The sequence below is a fragment of the Oryza brachyantha genome, chromosome 2 (genome assembly GCF_000231095.2).
Source record: "Oryza brachyantha chromosome 2, ObraRS2, whole genome shotgun sequence".
Taxonomy (NCBI): Eukaryota; Viridiplantae; Streptophyta; class Magnoliopsida; order Poales; family Poaceae; genus Oryza; species Oryza brachyantha.
Window position 1 is genome coordinate 14,617,116 of NC_023164.2, and position 18,374 is coordinate 14,635,489.

The following is an 18,374-nucleotide window of genomic DNA, read 5'->3' on the forward strand; positions in this document are numbered from 1 at the left end:
GTGGTGGCATGGTGGCGGCGGGAGAACATGCTCGACAAGAGCCCCCTCCGATGAGACCGGCGCTAACGCTAACCCCGTCGTTGCCAAGGTCGTCCTCTCCCTCGACCCCCTCAAGTCCGAGGAAAGCTCGCTCCAGGCAAGCGCTCCCTGCTCCCTACTCTCCCTCCCATCGCTGATACATCATCTCAAATGCATCCTTGCAGGATATGGTCGATCCGTGTGCCCAGTATTACGTGGAGGCGTACTTGAACCAACCCCTATGTGCTTTTTTCCTTTAATGGTGATCTTAGGGTGTGCTATCTTTGTTTTATAATCCATAGTACTGGTGGCTGAAAATAACGGGCCGGTAGCAAATTTGGATGGATTACACATATATACGTCGATTTTTTTCCAAGCCAATGCTGTGTTGTTCGAGAAAAGAAGTCAGTAGTGTGCTGGTATGTTGATTTTTTTACCCCACTTAACCCGTCAAAAACACAATGCTCTGATCACGGTAAGAAACTTTTACTGTGTAACAGGTTGTTTGTTCCCATAGAGTTGAATGATGTTCTGCCTTGCTCACCTAATTTTGCCTTTGTTTTGGGCAGTTCTTTGGAACAGTGAAAGATTTCTTGGGAGAGATGGCAAAGGCGAACGACAAATTGTAGCTCGATGTAAAAGTATGTTTCTAGCTGATATTACATTAGATGGGTGTTTTTGCTGTTAATAAACTACAATTTATGTAATTTATTTTCAGAATAAGCGTCCTGAAGAGTATGATATAGAAGCGCTCACAGGAAATAAGAAGGAATATATTGAGATGGTAAATTGGATTGTCTTAGGTCCTGTTTGTTTCCACTTAGGAATATGCTAATCTAGATTATTAGCAATAATCTGAAACAAACAAATAGATCATTGTGATATATCAAAAATATTTATCTGCTCAAAACGAAATCGTGGGGGTACAGTTCAATTGTACTAATCAATGGGCAAATAATTATGTTTTTGTAGGATTTGCTTCTTGGTGTAGCTGATCTGCATTTAGAGAAAGCTGTAGAGGTGGCTGGAGCAACAATGAACGGTTTCCCACCTGCAGGAAGGTCATTCACTTGCAGCTCATCTGACTCTGAAGATGATAGCGATAATAGAGACGACGATGGTGGTGATGAACAAAACATGTCTGCCAAAGATGAAGATGAACCAGAGACTCAAACATCAAAAGGAAAGAAGCCCAATAAACGACAGTAAGATCATTGTTCTCAACTAGAATGCTAGCCATTCTTGACAAGCAAGGACATGAATTAGTAACACACGGAGCCAACACCTGGTATCAAGACAACTTGAAGAACAGACATCCAGCTATCAGAATTGCCCACCGTTTTTTGCCCTAGAATACTCTAGGATTATATGCTAGCTCACATTCTGAATTACATGAAAAATAAGCTTCCTCACATGCATATCATTCTCAATGAAGAAACTGTGAAAAACAATGAGATTTAGTACTTATATATACTTACTAGATACCTAGTGTTTCCAGCTTATAGTATTTACTACCTACAGTTTTCTGTAACCAAATAAAGAAAACTTACTTTTATATTTGCATAAATTTAACTCAGCTTATATAAACTCAGTTATCTGGTGAAGATCTCGCTGTTCCTAAAAATATTATGCTTGCAATGTTTCCATTATAAGCCTGACAGGTGTTGTGACGGTGACTATAAATTTGTAACTTCTTGGACTAGAAACGAGTTGTCCATGCTTGGCACTTTTAGCAATTGATGATGCAAATATCACATTTAATTGGTTAGGTAGGAGAACTACTCACTTTTGAAATTGTATACTATATTATATTGAAATTGTATACTATATTATATTCCTGTTTGGTTAGGTAGAAGAACTACTCACTTATATCTCCATTATTCCCTTTGTAATTTTTTTATACATTTTAATATTATGTGTGCATATAGCTAAATCTGAAGGAGTTTTTGTTGCTTCTAATGTTTCCAAGTCATCATATGCTACAAGGAGTAAAAAAGATCTCCACATCCACATTGTTAGCTTATGAGCTTGATGTCGTTTCAAGTATTTCTTACTTAGGGCATATTTTGTCTATCAATTTATTTTTAGGTTCAAACGATACAATTTGATTGTTCATACTTACATGCATATTTCATTTTTTCTAATGTGCCCGCCGCAACGCGCGGGGTTTTATCTAGTATGGTTTATATACCAGTCACATGTAACTGTGGCTTACGACCTTACAAATTCATTAATAAAACTGTTTATTTATTTATATTTTCTCTATTGTATATTATAAGAATTTTTGGTCTTGTATGCTAATAAATCTAGATACATTAATACATAAATGAATCTAATAAATAAATTTGAATAAATCTTGAAAACCATATACTTCCTCCATTTCATAATGTAAGATGTTTGACTTTTTGACTTTCAATATTTGATCATTTGTCTTATTTAAAAAGTTATAGAAATATTATTTATTTTGCTTGTGACTTACTTTATTATCGAAAGAACTTTAAGCACGACTTATCATTTTTTATATTTATACTAAATTTTTAAATAAGACGAATAGTCAAATATTTTAATAAAAAAAATCAAACATTTTACGTTATGAAACGGAGTTAGTAATATAGAATAGAGAAAATATATGGTATGGTAGGTCTAAAAACCCAAACGAGCATGCCCTGAACTCGCTCTTATTCATCCTCCCACGCGAGTTTGACTCGAACTCTGAAAAAAAATCTCAGCGTGGTAAAAAAGGAAAAAATGGCGACGAAAAAGAAAGGAAGAAAAGAAAAAAAAAAAAAAAAAGGAGAGATGGTTGGCGCTTAGGCTACGGGCGGCCGAGCCCTCCCCTCCCCGTTTTGTCACCGGCCCTCCTCCTTTTATCTCCTCCGGTCTTCCTCTCCTCCCAATTCTTTCCTTTCCTCTCCTCTCCTCTCCTCTTCTTCCTCCCCCTCTCCCCTCCGCGGCGCGGCCTTCTCCGGAGGCCACGCCACCCATTCCCCCCTCCCCTCGCGGCCTCCTCCTCCTCCGCTTCCCCAACGTACCGTGGCGGTCCGGCCGGTGAGTTGCTCCTCCTCCCCTCCCTACCTTCCCGCGCCGCTGAGATTATTGGTGGGAATTTTTTTTTTTTTGATTGGTGTGGTTCTCGCCCCGCCCCCCTGATCGTTTTTGCTGCTTTCTTCGCGTGATCCTGCGTGCTCGCGGCTGTTCGGGGGTAAGCGAGCGTAGCGAACGTGGAGTTTGGCTAGGATATTTTTTGGTTATCGATTTTTCGGGATTCGTTTTGGTTTGGATCTTCCTTTCTGGTGGTTGCTGATAGCTTCCGCATGCGCTAACATGGCCGCGCGCGCGCCTTCTTGCAGTCGCTCATTGAGTTGGGAGCACGGCGGCAATGGGGATTGCGGAGGTGGCCCTCCACACTATGCCGGGGGCCGGGGCGTTCGCCGGCCACTCCCCGGCGTCTAGTTTGCCCCTCGTTGCTGACGCGAGGGGCAGGAGGAGGAAGGTGAACATCAATTCGTTGCCCAACTCCAGGGCGCTTCGAGGTCCGGCCAGGTATTCCGGGCTGCGCTCTGCCGTGTGCCAGTGCCAGCGTCTCGATGACCTCGCGAGGGTCACGGAAGGGAACGGGACTTGGGTTAAGGATGCGGTAGACAAGGCGAGCCATGCTCTTGGTGATGTGAGCGTGCCGCCTGGCCAGGCTATAGGTGGCAATGGAAGTCTAAACGGGAGCGCTGTCAAGTCTCCACCGCAGCGGTGCAAGGTGTCTTCTGTGGAGGATGAAGGTTGGGAACTCTTGCGGGAGTCCATGGTTTATTATTGTGGTAGTCCAGTTGGGACGATTGCTGCCAACGACCCGAATGATGCCAATCCAATGAATTATGATCAGGTGTTCATTCGGGATTTCATACCGTCTGGTGTTGCTTTTCTATTGAAGGGAGAGTACGAAATAGTGCGCAATTTCATTCTACACACGCTTCAACTTCAGGTACTTCCTTCATTGCTTCCTCAATGTTATACTGTTGTTTAGATTCAGGCTGTGCATTGATTGTGACAGTTTAAGTGAACATTCGTTAAATTATACCATGTGAGCCAGCTCTTGTAATTTCTATTCAAGTTCTGATCATCGGAAGACGTTGCACTAGTGCTTTTATCTAGGAATATAATAGCTTGATTTGTTGAGGGAGTGTGCATGATGGTAAGCCCTGTCTCTTATGAACTGCTCGGAATGTTATCTGTGTGCTCACTTTCCCATGTAAAAGGTAATGCTCAATTATACAGTTACATATCTTAAATGTGTTGGCTTACTAAGATTGCCATGCTTTAATTTCTTGTCAAAATTCTCTTCTAGACTTCTAGTTACTGTCACAACAAAATGAATTTATATGCACTTTCAAGGTGTAACAAGCTCTGCTGTTATATTGATATGTAGAGCTGGGAGAAGACAATGGATTGCCATAGTCCAGGCCAGGGCTTAATGCCTGCTAGTTTCAAGGTGCGAACAATTCCGCTTGATGGAGATGAAGATGCAACTGAGGAGGTCTTGGATCCTGATTTTGGGGAGGCAGCAATAGGTCGCGTGGCACCTGTTGATTCAGGTAGAGCTACTAATGGAGATAACCAGCACATCCTTTATTTTTTTTCTACTTGGCTTCTTCTAACTCTTAACTGGCAATGTGATCGTTGGGTTTCAGGTCTGTGGTGGATCATATTACTTAGGGCATATGGAAAATGTTCAGGAGATCTGTCAGTTCAGGAGAGAATTGATGTTCAGACTGGAATAAAAATGATATTAAAGCTTTGTTTAGCTGATGGGTTTGACATGTTCCCTACATTACTGGTAACTGATGGATCGTGCATGATTGATCGTCGAATGGGAATCCATGGGCATCCACTTGAAATTCAGGTTTTTACGACACTCCTGTCAATATCTGTTTCTTCTTCTTTTTTTTTTTGAGAACATAGTACAACGCAGGCGGTCAATATCTGTGTCTTTTGGTGTTTGCTCTTGTATAGATTTTATCCCATTCAATCAAAAGCAAATGCACCCTTAGAAGTTTACCCTATCCATTCCAATCCCCTGAGTTTTGCTTAATCTCCTAGATGGTTTTCAACTGAATTGAAAGAGAATTTCTGTTTTCGAGCAAAACAAAAGGATGCACAGGGAACTTTCTCAATTTTAAAACTGAAGAAAAAAATCATAAATTAGCAAAAATAATGTAGCATCATATAATCTTTAAGACATGATAAAATTATATTTACATGAAGTGTTTTTTGTTTAAGTTCAATTCCAATTTTTCCATATCCTGGATTAGCAAAATATACGGGAACATGTAATTTGTTGTGCAGTTCCTGCTATCAGAGATTTACAGGTAGTCAGGTATGATTGCTAATTAATCTGGGTTACTGTTGGCATATCAGAAATTTCAGCTGTGGTAATTATCCATATGGTTATCAAATAGTACATACATTTGAACTAGGCCGCCAACTTCATTTTTCTCACGTTCTAACTGAAAATAATTGCAATTAACCATAGCCAAATTCTGTTGAAATAGAGTATATTTTCTATTTAAGTTTCATAATTAGAAGTAAGGGCCAAAGTCAATCTTGAAAATGTTTGAATGCAACAAGATGGTAGGAGTAACTGTGATGTTATTCTCAACAATGGTAGTTCGTAGGTGCACAGACTGAATGATCTTCATCAATAATGAAAAGGATGGCCTGCTGCTCTTGATGATGCTCAAATAACTTTCCTGTACCTTATCCTAGTTAAGTGAATTAGAATATATTTATTACCTTAATTAAAGACCTCACTTACATTTAATATTCAGCCTAGCTTTACAAGGAAAGGTGCTATAAAAATATTTTCCGAAAAAGGGCTGACATCTAATGAAATGATCTTTTACCAATACTCTTGTATTTTTTTTTCACTGTGACTTATCTTCTTTTGTGGTAAAATAATAACTCACGTATATATTATTTTATGTAGGCACTGTTCTATTCAGCTCTTCTGTGTGCTCGTGAAATGTTAACCCCAGAAGATGGGTCAGCTGACTTAATCCGTGCTCTGAACAATAGGCTTATCGCACTGTCCTTTCATATTAGGGAGTATTATTGGGTTGACATGCAGAAGCTGAATGAGATTTATCGGTATAAAACAGAAGAATATTCCTATGATGCTGTGAACAAGTTTAACATATATCCTGATCAGATTTCTCCATGGCTTGTTGAGTGGATTCCTCCTAAAGGAGGTTACTTCATCGGGAACCTGCAGCCAGCTCACATGGACTTCCGATTCTTTTCTCTGGGAAATTTGTGGTCCATAGTAAGCAGCTTGGCAACTACTCATCAATCTCATGCCATTTTGGACCTGATTGAATCCAAATGGTCAGATTTAGTGGCAGAGATGCCATTGAAAATATGCTATCCTGCTCTAGAGAACCAGGAATGGAAGATCATTACTGGAAGTGACCCTAAGAATACGTGAGTTTTTTGAATAATTTTCTTTGCATCTACCTATGTACATGTTCCAGTTCCGATGTTTATCTTCTTAGTAATATCTATTGATGCAGGCCTTGGTCATACCATAATGGAGGATCCTGGCCAACATTATTATGGCAGGTTCGTTATTCTGTAACATTTTTTTGGTTAGGATTTCTGACTTTGTTTTAACCCTTATGCATACGGTTTGTAGCAACAACTGTAGTTTAGCAATTCACTAGGATTTGTTGGTTTAACATATAGTTACTGAGAAATAACTCTCTTTGCATGCAGCTCACAGTAGCATCTATCAAGATGAACAGACCAGAGATTGCTGCAAAAGCTGTAGAGGTAGCTGAGAGGCGTATTGCTATCGACAAGTGGCCTGAATACTATGACACCAAACGAGCACGCTTCATAGGGAAACAGTCTCGTCTTTACCAAACCTGGTCTATTGCTGGGTACCTTGTGGCCAAACAACTGCTGGACAAACCTGATGCTGCTAGAATACTTTGGAACGATGAGGATGCAGAAATTCTTAACGCTTTGAGCACAAACAGGAAAAGAGGCAAGAAAGTGTTGAAGAAGACATTCATTGTATGAGTTCTCGAAGCCATTACCCGCTTCTTTAAGTTAGCATTTAAGTTATAGGAAATGTCTTCCTGTATATATATACACGAAAGGATATGTTTTGATGGAGAGATGCGTGCTGTTGGATGCTGTTATTGTGGATGCATCTGGCTTTTGCAAGAAAGCACTTGCCTGAGCATTTCTCAACTGTATTCCTTTCATCATTTTTTGTACACTAGACTTGCCTCATGTAGGTTATCATATACTGCATCCGACATGACACTTTGTGCCAGTAGTATGATCCTATGCTATCGTTACAATTATATGCATTCCTGAGAGTGAGTGATAAGGTTTAAAATTTATATTAATATCAGATAATGTGAATAAATTATTTAATTAAAATAATCGTTGCAATATGTAAACTTAATAGTGTAGTGATTTTGAAGTTAGTGTATCAATTTATTGTTATAATGTTTCTAAAATTAGCATATAAAGATGAGCTTATAAGTTCTATAATTACTGTTCAAACTTAAAAACTCTTAATTTAGTATATTACAATATGATTTAATCTATAATTAATTATACAAAGCTATAATAATCACCGTTAACTGGTGGTTTGCTACTATCTTATCAAAGTATGTTAAAATAACCAAATTAACAGATGCTTGATAGACAAATAAATTTGAATGTTTGATTTATATATGATTGCATTAAAAAATGGTAGTATGTTAATTTACATTATTAAATTGGGTTATAGTGTTAGCACATATATATTGCTAGTTTCTAAAGGAGAGAGAGGACAGTTGCACCCATGAGACAGAGAGGATAGATCAACTGAACTTGTTATCATCATAATGTGGCTATATACATGAGACACAAGTTTTCACAAAATTCTATCCTCTGTGAAGGTCCACCTATAGTACCCGGCCTCTCATGGATTTTGCACTGGCCATGCTAAGGTGCTAGACTACACATGGACATCTTCAGCATACCTATATTAGCATTTCCCATTGAGGATGCTCTTAGCCCTTCCATTTGTTTTTCCCCTTTCTTTTTTCCAGGACAATTACTCGTTTTTCGTATGGACAATAGTTCGGAATGACAATACTTGCATGACTAAATTCAAGCTTTCAAAAATTCTTTTGCAGATTTTGGCAAGAAAACCAACAACAACAAAAAAAAAAACTTGGGAATGAAAGTGTTCGTCAAATAACCAGATAATTCCCCCCAGAAATTCCTATTCCAATTACTCATTTTTATATGGACAATAGTTCGAAATGACAATACTTGTCTTGTTAACAGTTTAAGCTTTCAAAACTCTTTTGTAGATTTTGGAGAGAAAAACAATAGTTATACCAGTTTCTGTCAAACAACCAGATTATTATTTTTCAAAAATTCTTCCTCATGTAAGAAATGAAACAATAATATTTCTCAAGTCCAGCATCACGGTCTAAAAGCCAAAGCTGAAAAATAAACTATAATAAAAAAACTCTAAGATCTACTACAAATTTATAGTTAAATTTAAATTTTGACTTATAAGCATAAGTAAAAGTAAAAAAGATGGGGCTGAATGCCTTCTATCCATAATCGGGATCAACTTATATTATTGTAGATGCTTAGAGCAAGTTCAATAGCATAGCCAATAAATCATCTATAGTCAATCTAACAGTCAATTCATACAATAGTTGTATACAAAACATATACTATATTATTAATATCTGGTCCCACTTATCACATACACTGTGTCTTAGAGCCTGTGCTACAGCTGACTATAAATGTATAGCTCGATGCTCTTTTCTCTTCTTTCTTATCTCCTTAAAATATGTTTATAGCTGACATATAGTTTGCTATTGTACCTACTCTTATTCATGCAGTCTTTTATATATGTTGGTGGCATCAACTTTTGCTTGTCATAATCTTCATGTTCACAATCTTATTGTAGCCTAAATTCCTGCACGTCATTAATGGAACTTAATCGGCATATGTGATAAATTACAGAAGCACGTTCCTTCTAAAGCCCCCGAATATAGTCGTGTCCCCTACACCGATGGACCATACAAGTTTCCCAAAAATAACACCTCGTTTGGTAAACGAGGTCACTATATAAGAGAAGGATTTGCATTGCTGAAAAGAAGTTCATTGTCTAATAAAGGCAGATTTCTTGCCTCCTCTTTTGCCCTCCAAAGAGGAGGCCGATCAGGGAGAAAGGATGGCCAATTAATACAAGATCTACTGCAGGTTAATTTGGCTTTTTTTTTCTCGTCTTGTGATTTTCTCTACAAGTTTATGTATTGGTTTAGTCCAATTGTTCATGCTGCCCTGTTTCTTGGTGTCGCTATAACTCTTTGCCTCTTAAATTTTGTATTGAATCTGTGCTAGTTCTTTCATTGTTTGGCAATTCCAACTTGTTTAAATATTCAGCGAGACACAATTTCTTCATCTATTCTCAATGTGACTGGATTTGTCACGGTGTGTTCGTTTACGTGAATGATAATGTTTGTGTTTGTGTGCGTTTTTCATGTAATTAATCATGTAAAGAAAATTGCAATGTGACATGGGCAGCTTGCTTTGCAGGAACCCTAGGATTAATTAGTAGCTTAACGAGCGGCAAAGATGCCTGTGTCACGGGGCGGCAAGGCCGCTTCATCGAAGCCGGACCCCTTCGATTCCGACTCCGACTCCGAGCTGACCTCCAAGCCGGCCGCCAAGAAGTCGTCGTCGTCGTACTCGGCGCCCGGCGCGGCGGCGAAGAGGCAGTACAAGAACGACTTCGGCGACTCCGGCGGGCTGGAGAACCAGTCGGTGCAGGAGCTGGAGAACTACGCGGCGTACAAGGCCGAGGAGACCACCGACGCGCTCGCCGGCTGCCTGCGCATCGCAGAGAACATCAAGGAGGACGCCGCCAACACGCTCGTCACCCTCAACAAGCAGGGCCAGCAGATCAGCCGCACCCACGAGAAGGCCGTCGACATCGACCAGGACCTCACCAAGGTTGTGTTTCATTATTCTTTCTGTTTCGCGCCATTCGATCGAGAGTGATTCTAACGGCCGGGGTGATAGTTTGGTGACATATCACAAACGAAAAATGATTTATAGATAAAATACTATATAAGTATTCTTAATCCAAAAGATAACATTGAAAAATAAACTTATGTAAAAGAACCCAACTATAAGTTTAAGATTGAAAATTCAAATATTTGTTTATAAACAGAAGCAGAATCGAAAACATTAGTGTGTAAATATCATATATCATTTCTTCTTCTCGATGCCTTCTCAATTTTTTTTATAAAAATAGTAGTAGTATATATGTTACTCTATAAATATGCAAAACTAAATTCAATTTGCACATACCACAAGAAACACAAAAATGTTTATTTTAAAAAATATTTTGAATATAAAGATTTGCCACGATTATATAGGCAACATGCCGGAAATGGTTGTACGGGGACCCAAAGCTGTAAATTGACTTTTCCTTGTGCCATCCACTGCCATTTTCCTGCCAAAATTCTCAGGATTTTAGGTGAGATGTTTGATGGTTTTGATATTGGATTGCTGGTGTATAGAGCGAGTCGCTTTTGGGGAGCCTTGGAGGGTTCTTTTCCAAGCCATGGAAGCCCAAGAAAACCAGGCAGATCAAGGGGCCAGCCTATGTCTCTCGAGGTAAAAAAAAATGTTATCTGTTTTGCAACGAGAATTCAGTTCCAAAATCGGTCATGAACTCTCTACTTATTATGGTTCATTTAGCATCTTGATCAATGGCATGCATGATAATATGATCCAGATGATTCATTCAAAAAGAAGGCAAACCGCATCGAGCAGAGGGATAAGCTAGGGCTGAGCCCACGCGGGAAGTCGGCTAATCGCAGCTACGACGAGCCCACCAGCGCCATGGACAAAGTTCAGGTTAATCTCTGCTCATCATCTCCTTGGTGCCATAGTAAAAAAAAACAGAGATTTTTTGTCTAGCATGGCCAGAATCAATGCTTTCTTTTTGCCCATTTTGGATTGGCAGATAGAGAAGCAAAAGCAGGATGATGCCCTAGATGATATCAGTGGTGTGCTGGGGCAGCTCAAGGGCATGGCTACCGACATGGGTTCAGAGCTTGATAGGTCAGCTACCTCCTTAATCATATTCAGTGTGCTGAGACTGTGAAAAGCCAGCTCAAGATAATGTGATAGAAATAACAGAATGCCCTGCTGATGCTGTGAACCAAATGGAGTTTTTTTTTTGTCTCACTGTGTTTAGCAACACTGTTTCAGGCAAAACAAAGCACTGGATGATCTGCAGGACGACGTGGACGAACTCAACTCCAGGGTGAAAGGAGCCAACCAACGTGCGCGCAAGCTGGTCAGCAAATAGTCTGGAAACATTGGAGCATCACCTTGCTTTGATCTGCAGCGCAAGGGGAAGTTTTTTAGAGTCCTCACTGGCACAGCTTCTGCTTAACAAATTAACCGGGTTTTGTTTGCATTTGTTGAGGGCATATTATTTTCGATCTCTTAATGTAAACGATGTTTTTTTTACCATCGCCACGACCAAAGTTGTATACTGTATGTACAGATGTGAGAAAAGGGGAAATTACATACTGTTAACTTTAAAATATTGCCTGTTACTAGAACATTAGGTGAACGTCCTTATGGAATGACGGCAAATGCCGTTTTGGGGAAAACTACTGATTTGGGTAAATTATCTGCACTCCCGTCTTTTTGCTTCTGCCTATTCTTATTGGTCGAAATTTGTGGTTTATTTTATAGTCTTGACTTTTAAATAGCTAAGAACATGTATATATATATATATAATTTTTCACAAATTATTTTTTATTTATAAATATACCGACAATCACCCCCTCCAATTCCAAAAACATGGGTTAAAAAAAATCCTCTTATAGAGAGCCCACCTAGGTTAAGGCCCAATCTAGGGTGGCTGCCCATGTAGGGAAACAACTTCTTTTTACATATTTTTCGGTCTCGTTTCCAAACCCAGGTTGTAGCATTCACCAGCTGATGATTTTGCTAACTGTGCTAGAAGTGCATCTCATTAGTTGCAATACCTTGGGAGGGATTCTTTTCCAGCTTGAGCCGAGTGTTTTTTTTTTTTAACTAAACCTTCAGTGTATCATTGATTTAACTAAACCAGCAGATGATTCAGGACGATACATGAGTGGAAAGACATTTCTGATCCTCCACGGTTTTATGTAGGTGTGCGTCGTTGATTTATAAATACATCATATACTATCACTATCACAGTTTAGCTTACGAACCCAACAAGAGTAATAGAGTATATCACCACTTCAGTACTTCCTACCGGTTCAACCAATGGTGTAAACAGTTTAATTCAACTGAATTAAACATCCTAAGCTCCTAGTCATGCATGTTATTAAGATACAAGTAACAATCTGGTGTATATCTGAAGTTTGAACAATTCTGGTAACCACAGATTCACAAAGTACTCCCTCTAGTAAAAATATGACATTTAACTTTTTTTTGCAGTTTTTAAGTTGGACAACGGTTAGGATCTCATGTCAAGATAATATCATATGCACATGTAAAGCGAGTATTAAGTAGATACAAAACAAATACAAAGCACACGTAAAATATGTTTTGCCCGCATGACTTTTGTCATGGCCTCATACGTGTATGTATTTGCCATAATATATTATTTTCTTGGTTCGTACACACTAAACAAGTTCATGTATTCATAGTGAGCAATGAGTTTATGTACTAAAATTACACCCATCCGATAAGTTTATTTATCACTAACGCAATTTACTCTTATGAAAGTGTTTTTCAAGACAAATCTACACATACCTTTTATATTTTCAAACTAAGCATTTTAAAATAGTTAATGTTTCAAAAGCTTAGACTGGATGTTGACCTGGAAGGTCGATAATTCGGAATCTTAAGTTTTAATGGGATCATAGGAGATGCAAGTCCTGTTGTATGGCGGCAAGCTGCACCTGTTTGTCGGAAGGCATTTTTGCATTTTCAGAGGACAGGTGATGCACATGCTGGGGGTCTTCTTCTCAGATCGTCGCTGCAGCTTCTTGAGATCCATGTCCCAAATCTCCATGACATCGAGTATCTAACGGCAGTGGAATAAAGTCAAATGAAACAAATCACAGATACCAATAGCTGCTTTGCATTAACAGATCCTGAGTTTTGCACAATAGTAGACTTTGATCAGTAGTTTAGTTGGACTGTTCACTTGCTTGCTGTCCATGATCAATTCAGCATCTTGGGTTGATTAAATTATTAACCCATCTGAAAAAAAAACAGTATTCAGTGCTTCAGGCTCAGGCCTGAGGCAGCCAGCAACTCCACTATTCTGGGGGCATTATGACATAACGAGTAAAACTAGGGGTGCATGAGAAAAATCATAGGAGGCCAAAATAATACTGAAAACATCTTAAAAATATTTTTCTGCACAGTGCACTGCCAAGTCGCATGATTAACTAGATGGACGAACTGAGTAACATCACACATCCAAGCAATAGACGTTTTCACTAAAGTTACCAGAGCATCAGAGCACAAGGACATTCTCAACCCATAACACTAAATATGGTTTCTATAAACTTTCTATCATCAAGAAACTAGTACTAGACACTACTCTTCCAATACAAACACCACTATCCACACTTAAATTTAATACTACTTATCTCACATGATATTTTGGATGTTGTGTAGAAACCATGTCTCATGTAAGACATTGTTTATTCTCTTTCCTCATTTATTCACTTGCCACGTCATTTTTCATCCTATGTGACAACTTATTTAATACTATGGACACCATCCTAGTCAATGGGTTGGGAACTCCCTAAATGAACTTCGTTAAAAACATTACTAACATGACTTCAAGTCTTCAACGCCGAGGCAAACAGTTTGTTGTTCCCACTTCCCCAGGAAGAGCTAAAACACTAGAACAGCAACTCATACAGAGTACATGCAGAGGATCTCGTTCCAACCAACTCAGGCACTCAGCAGGAATTACGAATGTTACATAGCAATTTGCAGTTTATATGGCCTAGACAGAAAATTGGCATTCTGTGATTCAAAGGTTATCAACTCAAGATTCTTGATTGTTTTTCTAAAGAACTCCAGAAAATAATGGCAACTGTTGGCATCCCAGCCTTAAGTTCTACATTTGATTTAGACAAATATTATCGTTTGGCCCATTTCATCAACTCTGAACAATTCCATCATAATTTGAAACAAATTGAGAAAAAGATTGGTTCCCCATTTTTAGCAGTCAGAACAACTAATTTCCTGACAGCTAGCCAGCCTTATTGAATTAACAATTCAAGGGAGATTAATTGCCTAAAAATTACTAAACTCAAGGATAATCAGACTGAACATAGATCTGCACAATACAATGATTTGGCAAATTGAGGAAACAAAACAGGTAGCATACCTCTGAAGATTTGGGTGAAACATGTAAGTTCGATAATTTACTAACCATATATGCATGAATCATCACTCAAATATTTGTGCAACAATAATACATCAGAAACACCAGACCCACAAATAAACTAGGATGCCATATGTTCCTACTTAAAAGTCAAATAACGCTTTTAGGACTCATGAAAATGATGCAGGCAAGCAGAAAAAATGGAACATCAGAAAATGAGTGACACTAGAGCAAAGTCAGTACAAAAGCAATGCAAATGATGCTGACATGCTATATTTTCTTGCATATTTATTCAAAATTATTATCCAAAACAATGGATATATCTTATTGTATTTCTTTTGGCCAAACAAACTAAATTGAAAATTTAAGTCATAAAGTTTTGCTAATAACATATTTTAGGGTTATTCATTTCAAATTAGGCATGCAATACGTTTTTATTCTTATTTTCACTTAATAAATGTACAACAGTTATGAGATAGATGAACTCAAGCCAAAAACCAGGCAAGACATTGGTATATTGGTGATGCTGGTTGAACCGGAAGCTAGAACTGAAATGCAGTGCAATGCAATAATAAAGGTGAGGCTACTTCCTTCTGATTTGAGTTTCTAGATTTCTATCAGATTTTAGGGTCATACTTTTTAATTAGCTACCCTAAAAGTTTTCATATCTTCACTTAGATGTGCCATTGAAGATAAGATAGATAAACTCAAGCCACCACTAGGTACAAAATCAGTATATTAGCAATATTTGTTGCACTAGAAGCTAGCATAGTAGCATTGATATGTAACACAATAGAAAAGTTGAGCCTATTTCTGCTGATTTGAGCTCCTATAACATTTAACTCCATGATAAACATTAGATTGCAATCTCTAACTGTTACATAACAATAACAATTCCTTGAACAAAAAGAAAAGAAAAAAAAATGTGGAAACTAAAACAACACCATCCCCAAGTCACAAAATGCTCTAACCTTGAAGGAGAGCCCAAGCAAGTATGCTATTGCCATACCACCAACTCTCATCAGGACCTTTCAAGAAGTGGTCGATATCTTAGCCTTCACATCAAGATTCTCCTTGTCATCAATAGGCTTCGTGGTCTGATTTCTGACCCGCTTGATCTTGGGGCTTTCAAGCCCCTTGTGGGCAAACCCATACAGCCGCAGCACCTGGTTATCGGCAAAATTAAATGCTCGCTCCATACTCTTGAGACACCGCTCTACTGGATAATCTCCATAGCTTCCACATGGCTTGCACCCGACAAAATGAGTCACAAATGGCCACCGCTCATCGCCGAGGCCTGGATGGTGGTTCTCCATCATCTCCTCATACTTGTCTACTAGCCCAGCCCAGAAGCCATGCAAGTAGTACGAATTCTCTATGAACACCTTGTCCATCCACTTCTCCTTCTGCGAGAGCAAGAGGTAAATCAGAGCAGACTGGTCATCAGCCTCAAATGCTGGGCGGCCCTTGAGGTTGGCGGTGAGTATCTTTCCGGCTTCGTCTCGGATGAATCCCTTGGGTCCCATGGGCGCCCATGAGTCGAGAAGATCAAGTGACCACTGGCAGTTCCGGAAGAGGAAGCTGCCTGTGTTGAGGGCGATCCACGAATGCTTGTCGAAAAGGAGGTCCTGGTAACCGTGGATGATGAGGTTGCGGTTGTCGTAGCGCGAGAGGGGCAGCTCGAATGCCATGTCGGTGAAGAGCGCGTCGCTGTCCATCCACCAGATCCACTCGACTTCCGGGTGGGAAAGCATGAGGCGGCGGAGCAGGGGCAGCTTGGCCCAGTACCCGGCGAGCTCGGTGTCGAGGTGCGCGAGGTTGTGGACGATCTCGATGCCGTGGAGGCGGCAGTAGTCGATCTTGTTCTTGGTGGTCTTGAGCAGGTAGTGGTCGCCGAGCGGGTTGTCGCAGGGTCCCGGCTGCGACCCCGTGACGAGCAGGATCCTGGGCTTGCCGGCGGCGATGGAGGCCGGAAACCCTGGGTTCTGCCTGAGCCAGCGGCGGCGCTGCCCGTCCCAGTCGGAGATCTTGGGACCGAGCGCGTAGCGTCCGACAGCGGCCGCGTAGGCCGCCGCCGCCTCCGTCGCGTTGAGCGCGGTGGCGTTGTAGGCGGCGGAGCCCCCAAGGTCCCCGGCGTCGTCGACGTCGTCGGGGCCGGAGTCGGAGCGGATCTCGCGGAGGATGCGGTCGATGTCCTCGACGGCCTTGGCGCCGGCGAGCGCGTCGGCGTCGGTGGGCTGGTTGGGGAGGGAGAGGTTGAGGCCGATGGTGCCGCGGAGGACAAGGATGGTGACGAGGCCGCACAGCACGGTAATCTTGACGTTGTTGAAGGTGCGGTGGATCTTGCGCGAGCGGTGGTGGTGGCTGCTGTGCGGCGACGCCCCACGCGGCCGCGGCGCCGTCATCGGCAAACCCCCTCCTCCCCCTCCTCCGCCTCCGCCCTTGCCTTTGTTGTATCCCATCCCCTCCTGCCCCATTCCCCCCAACCCGCCTCGGATTTATCAGCGCCCAAATCTCCGCGCGGGATCGGGCTCGCGAATCGGAGCGCGAGAGCGGCGGCAGACGGAGTGGGGGAGTGAGTGTGAGAGTATGAGGAGTCGCTCCCTTCCCTCGCGAGAATTTTCACTCACATGGCCGAGGAGGGGCGCGGTGAGATGGGATCGGTGGGGTTGGGGATTTGGATTGGAGGAGATGAGGAGGAGCCCGTACGTTCCGACGGGGAGAGTCCCCCTACCGTTCCTCCCTTGCTCGCTGTTTATTTTTGTTTTGTTGGTTTCTGGGGCAGAGTGGGTGTCGGCCGACGCCGTTGACTCGCGGGCGGCTCGGCGCGCCGCGGGTGGGGGTGCGGTGTCGCAGCCGGGCCGCGTTTCCTGGTCCGCGCGGTGAGGCTGCTTCCCTTCGCCTCCGGCCAGCAAATAGTGCAAAACGGTACGTGCGTGCGTGCTCGAGCAAATCCAGCAGCTATCATATAGTATTTTTATATAACATCTTTGATTTTTAACTCTATGTTTAATCGTTTATCTTATTTAAAATTTATATCTAAATATGTAAAACTATAAAGCACACATAAAATTACTATAATAATAAATCATATTATAAGAAAATAATTAATAATTATATAATTTTTTGAATAAGACGAAAGGTCAAACGAGGATCTAACAGTCAACAGTAGCATATAAAAAAATATAGAGGGAGTATTATGAAAAAATGATGTAAAAGAAAAAAGATTTCAGCAACTCATCTGCTCCATCATTTAAGAATATAGTATTATCTATATTGTAAAGACAAACCCTATGAATATTTTTTTCTTTTATATCTTAACATCCAATCACAAGAAAAAACAACAATAATAACAAGGAAAATAATGGTTGCAGAATAAAAAATATATAAATGATATAGTATGAATGTTCTATTATTAATACGAATATATAGATGATAAAATTTAGACAAACGGTTTGAAACGACGCGCGTGTTTTTTTTTTCCTCTATGGTGTACGTATGGTTTTTTTTCTCTTGCTGGGCTTGACTGATGCCGAGAACGGTTGGTGTTTAGCGGGCGTGCTCGGGATTCGGAGCGGAATTAATTGCGGAACGTGCGGTTTAGCCGAGTGGCGACTGGTGAGTGCTCGTCCTCGTCGCCTCGTCGGTGGCTAACGGCACGTACATTAGTTTTGTTATATATTTTCTTTTGATAAAAGAAATGATAAATTAAGTTTAAGACAAAGTTCGATAAATAACAGTAGAGTAAATGCGAGGTAGACTAGGTGGCTAAGGGCAGTCCCACGGTATATCAGTGGTAGTTTATATTCTCATTAAATAGCTTGTCATATAAGTAAAATAATGACATGGCAACATAATTAATAAAGAAAAATAGGAAAAAAAATTAGGAATGATTTGCTCATGAAGAAACCCA

At 40.5% G+C, this 18,374-nt stretch overlaps 3 protein-coding genes and 1 pseudogene across 3 annotated transcripts; 3 read left to right on the forward strand and 1 right to left on the reverse strand.

Moving 5' to 3' along the window:
- Positions 1–398: 398 nt before the first annotated feature.
- On the forward strand, positions 399–1,445 carry LOC102706728 (annotated as a pseudogene).
- A 1,514-nt stretch (positions 1,446–2,959) lies between these two features.
- LOC102704394 (neutral/alkaline invertase 3, chloroplastic) lies at positions 2,960–7,385 on the forward strand. The gene is made up of 7 exons (XM_006647268.3): positions 2,960–3,066; positions 3,369–3,994; positions 4,439–4,604; positions 4,701–4,912; positions 5,996–6,489; positions 6,579–6,627; positions 6,781–7,385. The coding sequence occupies exons 2-7, from the start codon at positions 3,398–3,400 to the stop codon at positions 7,087–7,089; spliced, it is 1,827 nt and encodes a 608-aa protein (XP_006647331.1). The 5' UTR covers positions 2,960–3,066; positions 3,369–3,397; the 3' UTR covers positions 7,090–7,385.
- Positions 7,386–9,203: 1,818 nt separating this feature from the next.
- LOC102707006 (SNAP25 homologous protein SNAP33-like) lies at positions 9,204–11,752 on the forward strand. Its single transcript, XM_015833594.1, has 6 exons — positions 9,204–9,294; positions 9,631–10,047; positions 10,620–10,716; positions 10,838–10,959; positions 11,069–11,166; positions 11,317–11,752. Exons 2-6 carry the CDS (start codon positions 9,670–9,672, stop codon positions 11,414–11,416), a joined length of 795 nt encoding a protein of 264 aa, XP_015689080.1. The 5' UTR covers positions 9,204–9,294; positions 9,631–9,669; the 3' UTR covers positions 11,417–11,752.
- A 3,494-nt stretch (positions 11,753–15,246) lies between these two features.
- On the reverse strand, positions 15,247–17,239 carry LOC102704673 (probable glycosyltransferase 2). Its single transcript, XM_006647269.3, has one exon. It carries the CDS (start codon positions 16,936–16,938, stop codon positions 15,493–15,495), a length of 1,446 nt encoding a protein of 481 aa, XP_006647332.1. The 5' UTR covers positions 16,939–17,239; the 3' UTR covers positions 15,247–15,492.
- Between the last annotated feature and the right edge of the window lie 1,135 nt (positions 17,240–18,374).

Bases quoted from the DNA above. Each gene is read 5' to 3' on its own strand.
- LOC102704673 (XM_006647269.3), bottom strand. From the start codon at position 16,938: ATGGGGCAGGAGGGGATGGGATACAACAAAGGCAAGGGCGGAGGCGGA.
- LOC102707006 (XM_015833594.1), top strand. From the start codon at position 9,670: ATGCCTGTGTCACGGGGCGGCAAGGCCGCTTCATCGAAGCCGGACCCC. The intron at 10,048-10,619 runs GTTGTGTTTCAT...GCTGGTGTATAG, and splicing joins TCGACCAGGACCTCACCAAG to AGCGAGTCGCTTTTGGGGAG. The intron at 11,167-11,316 runs GTCAGCTACCTC...ACACTGTTTCAG, and splicing joins ATGGGTTCAGAGCTTGATAG to GCAAAACAAAGCACTGGATG.
- LOC102704394 (XM_006647268.3), top strand. From the start codon at position 3,398: ATGGGGATTGCGGAGGTGGCCCTCCACACTATGCCGGGGGCCGGGGCG. The intron at 4,605-4,700 runs GTAGAGCTACTA...GTTGGGTTTCAG, and splicing joins CGTGGCACCTGTTGATTCAG to GTCTGTGGTGGATCATATTA. The intron at 6,628-6,780 runs GTTCGTTATTCT...CTTTGCATGCAG, and splicing joins GGCCAACATTATTATGGCAG to CTCACAGTAGCATCTATCAA.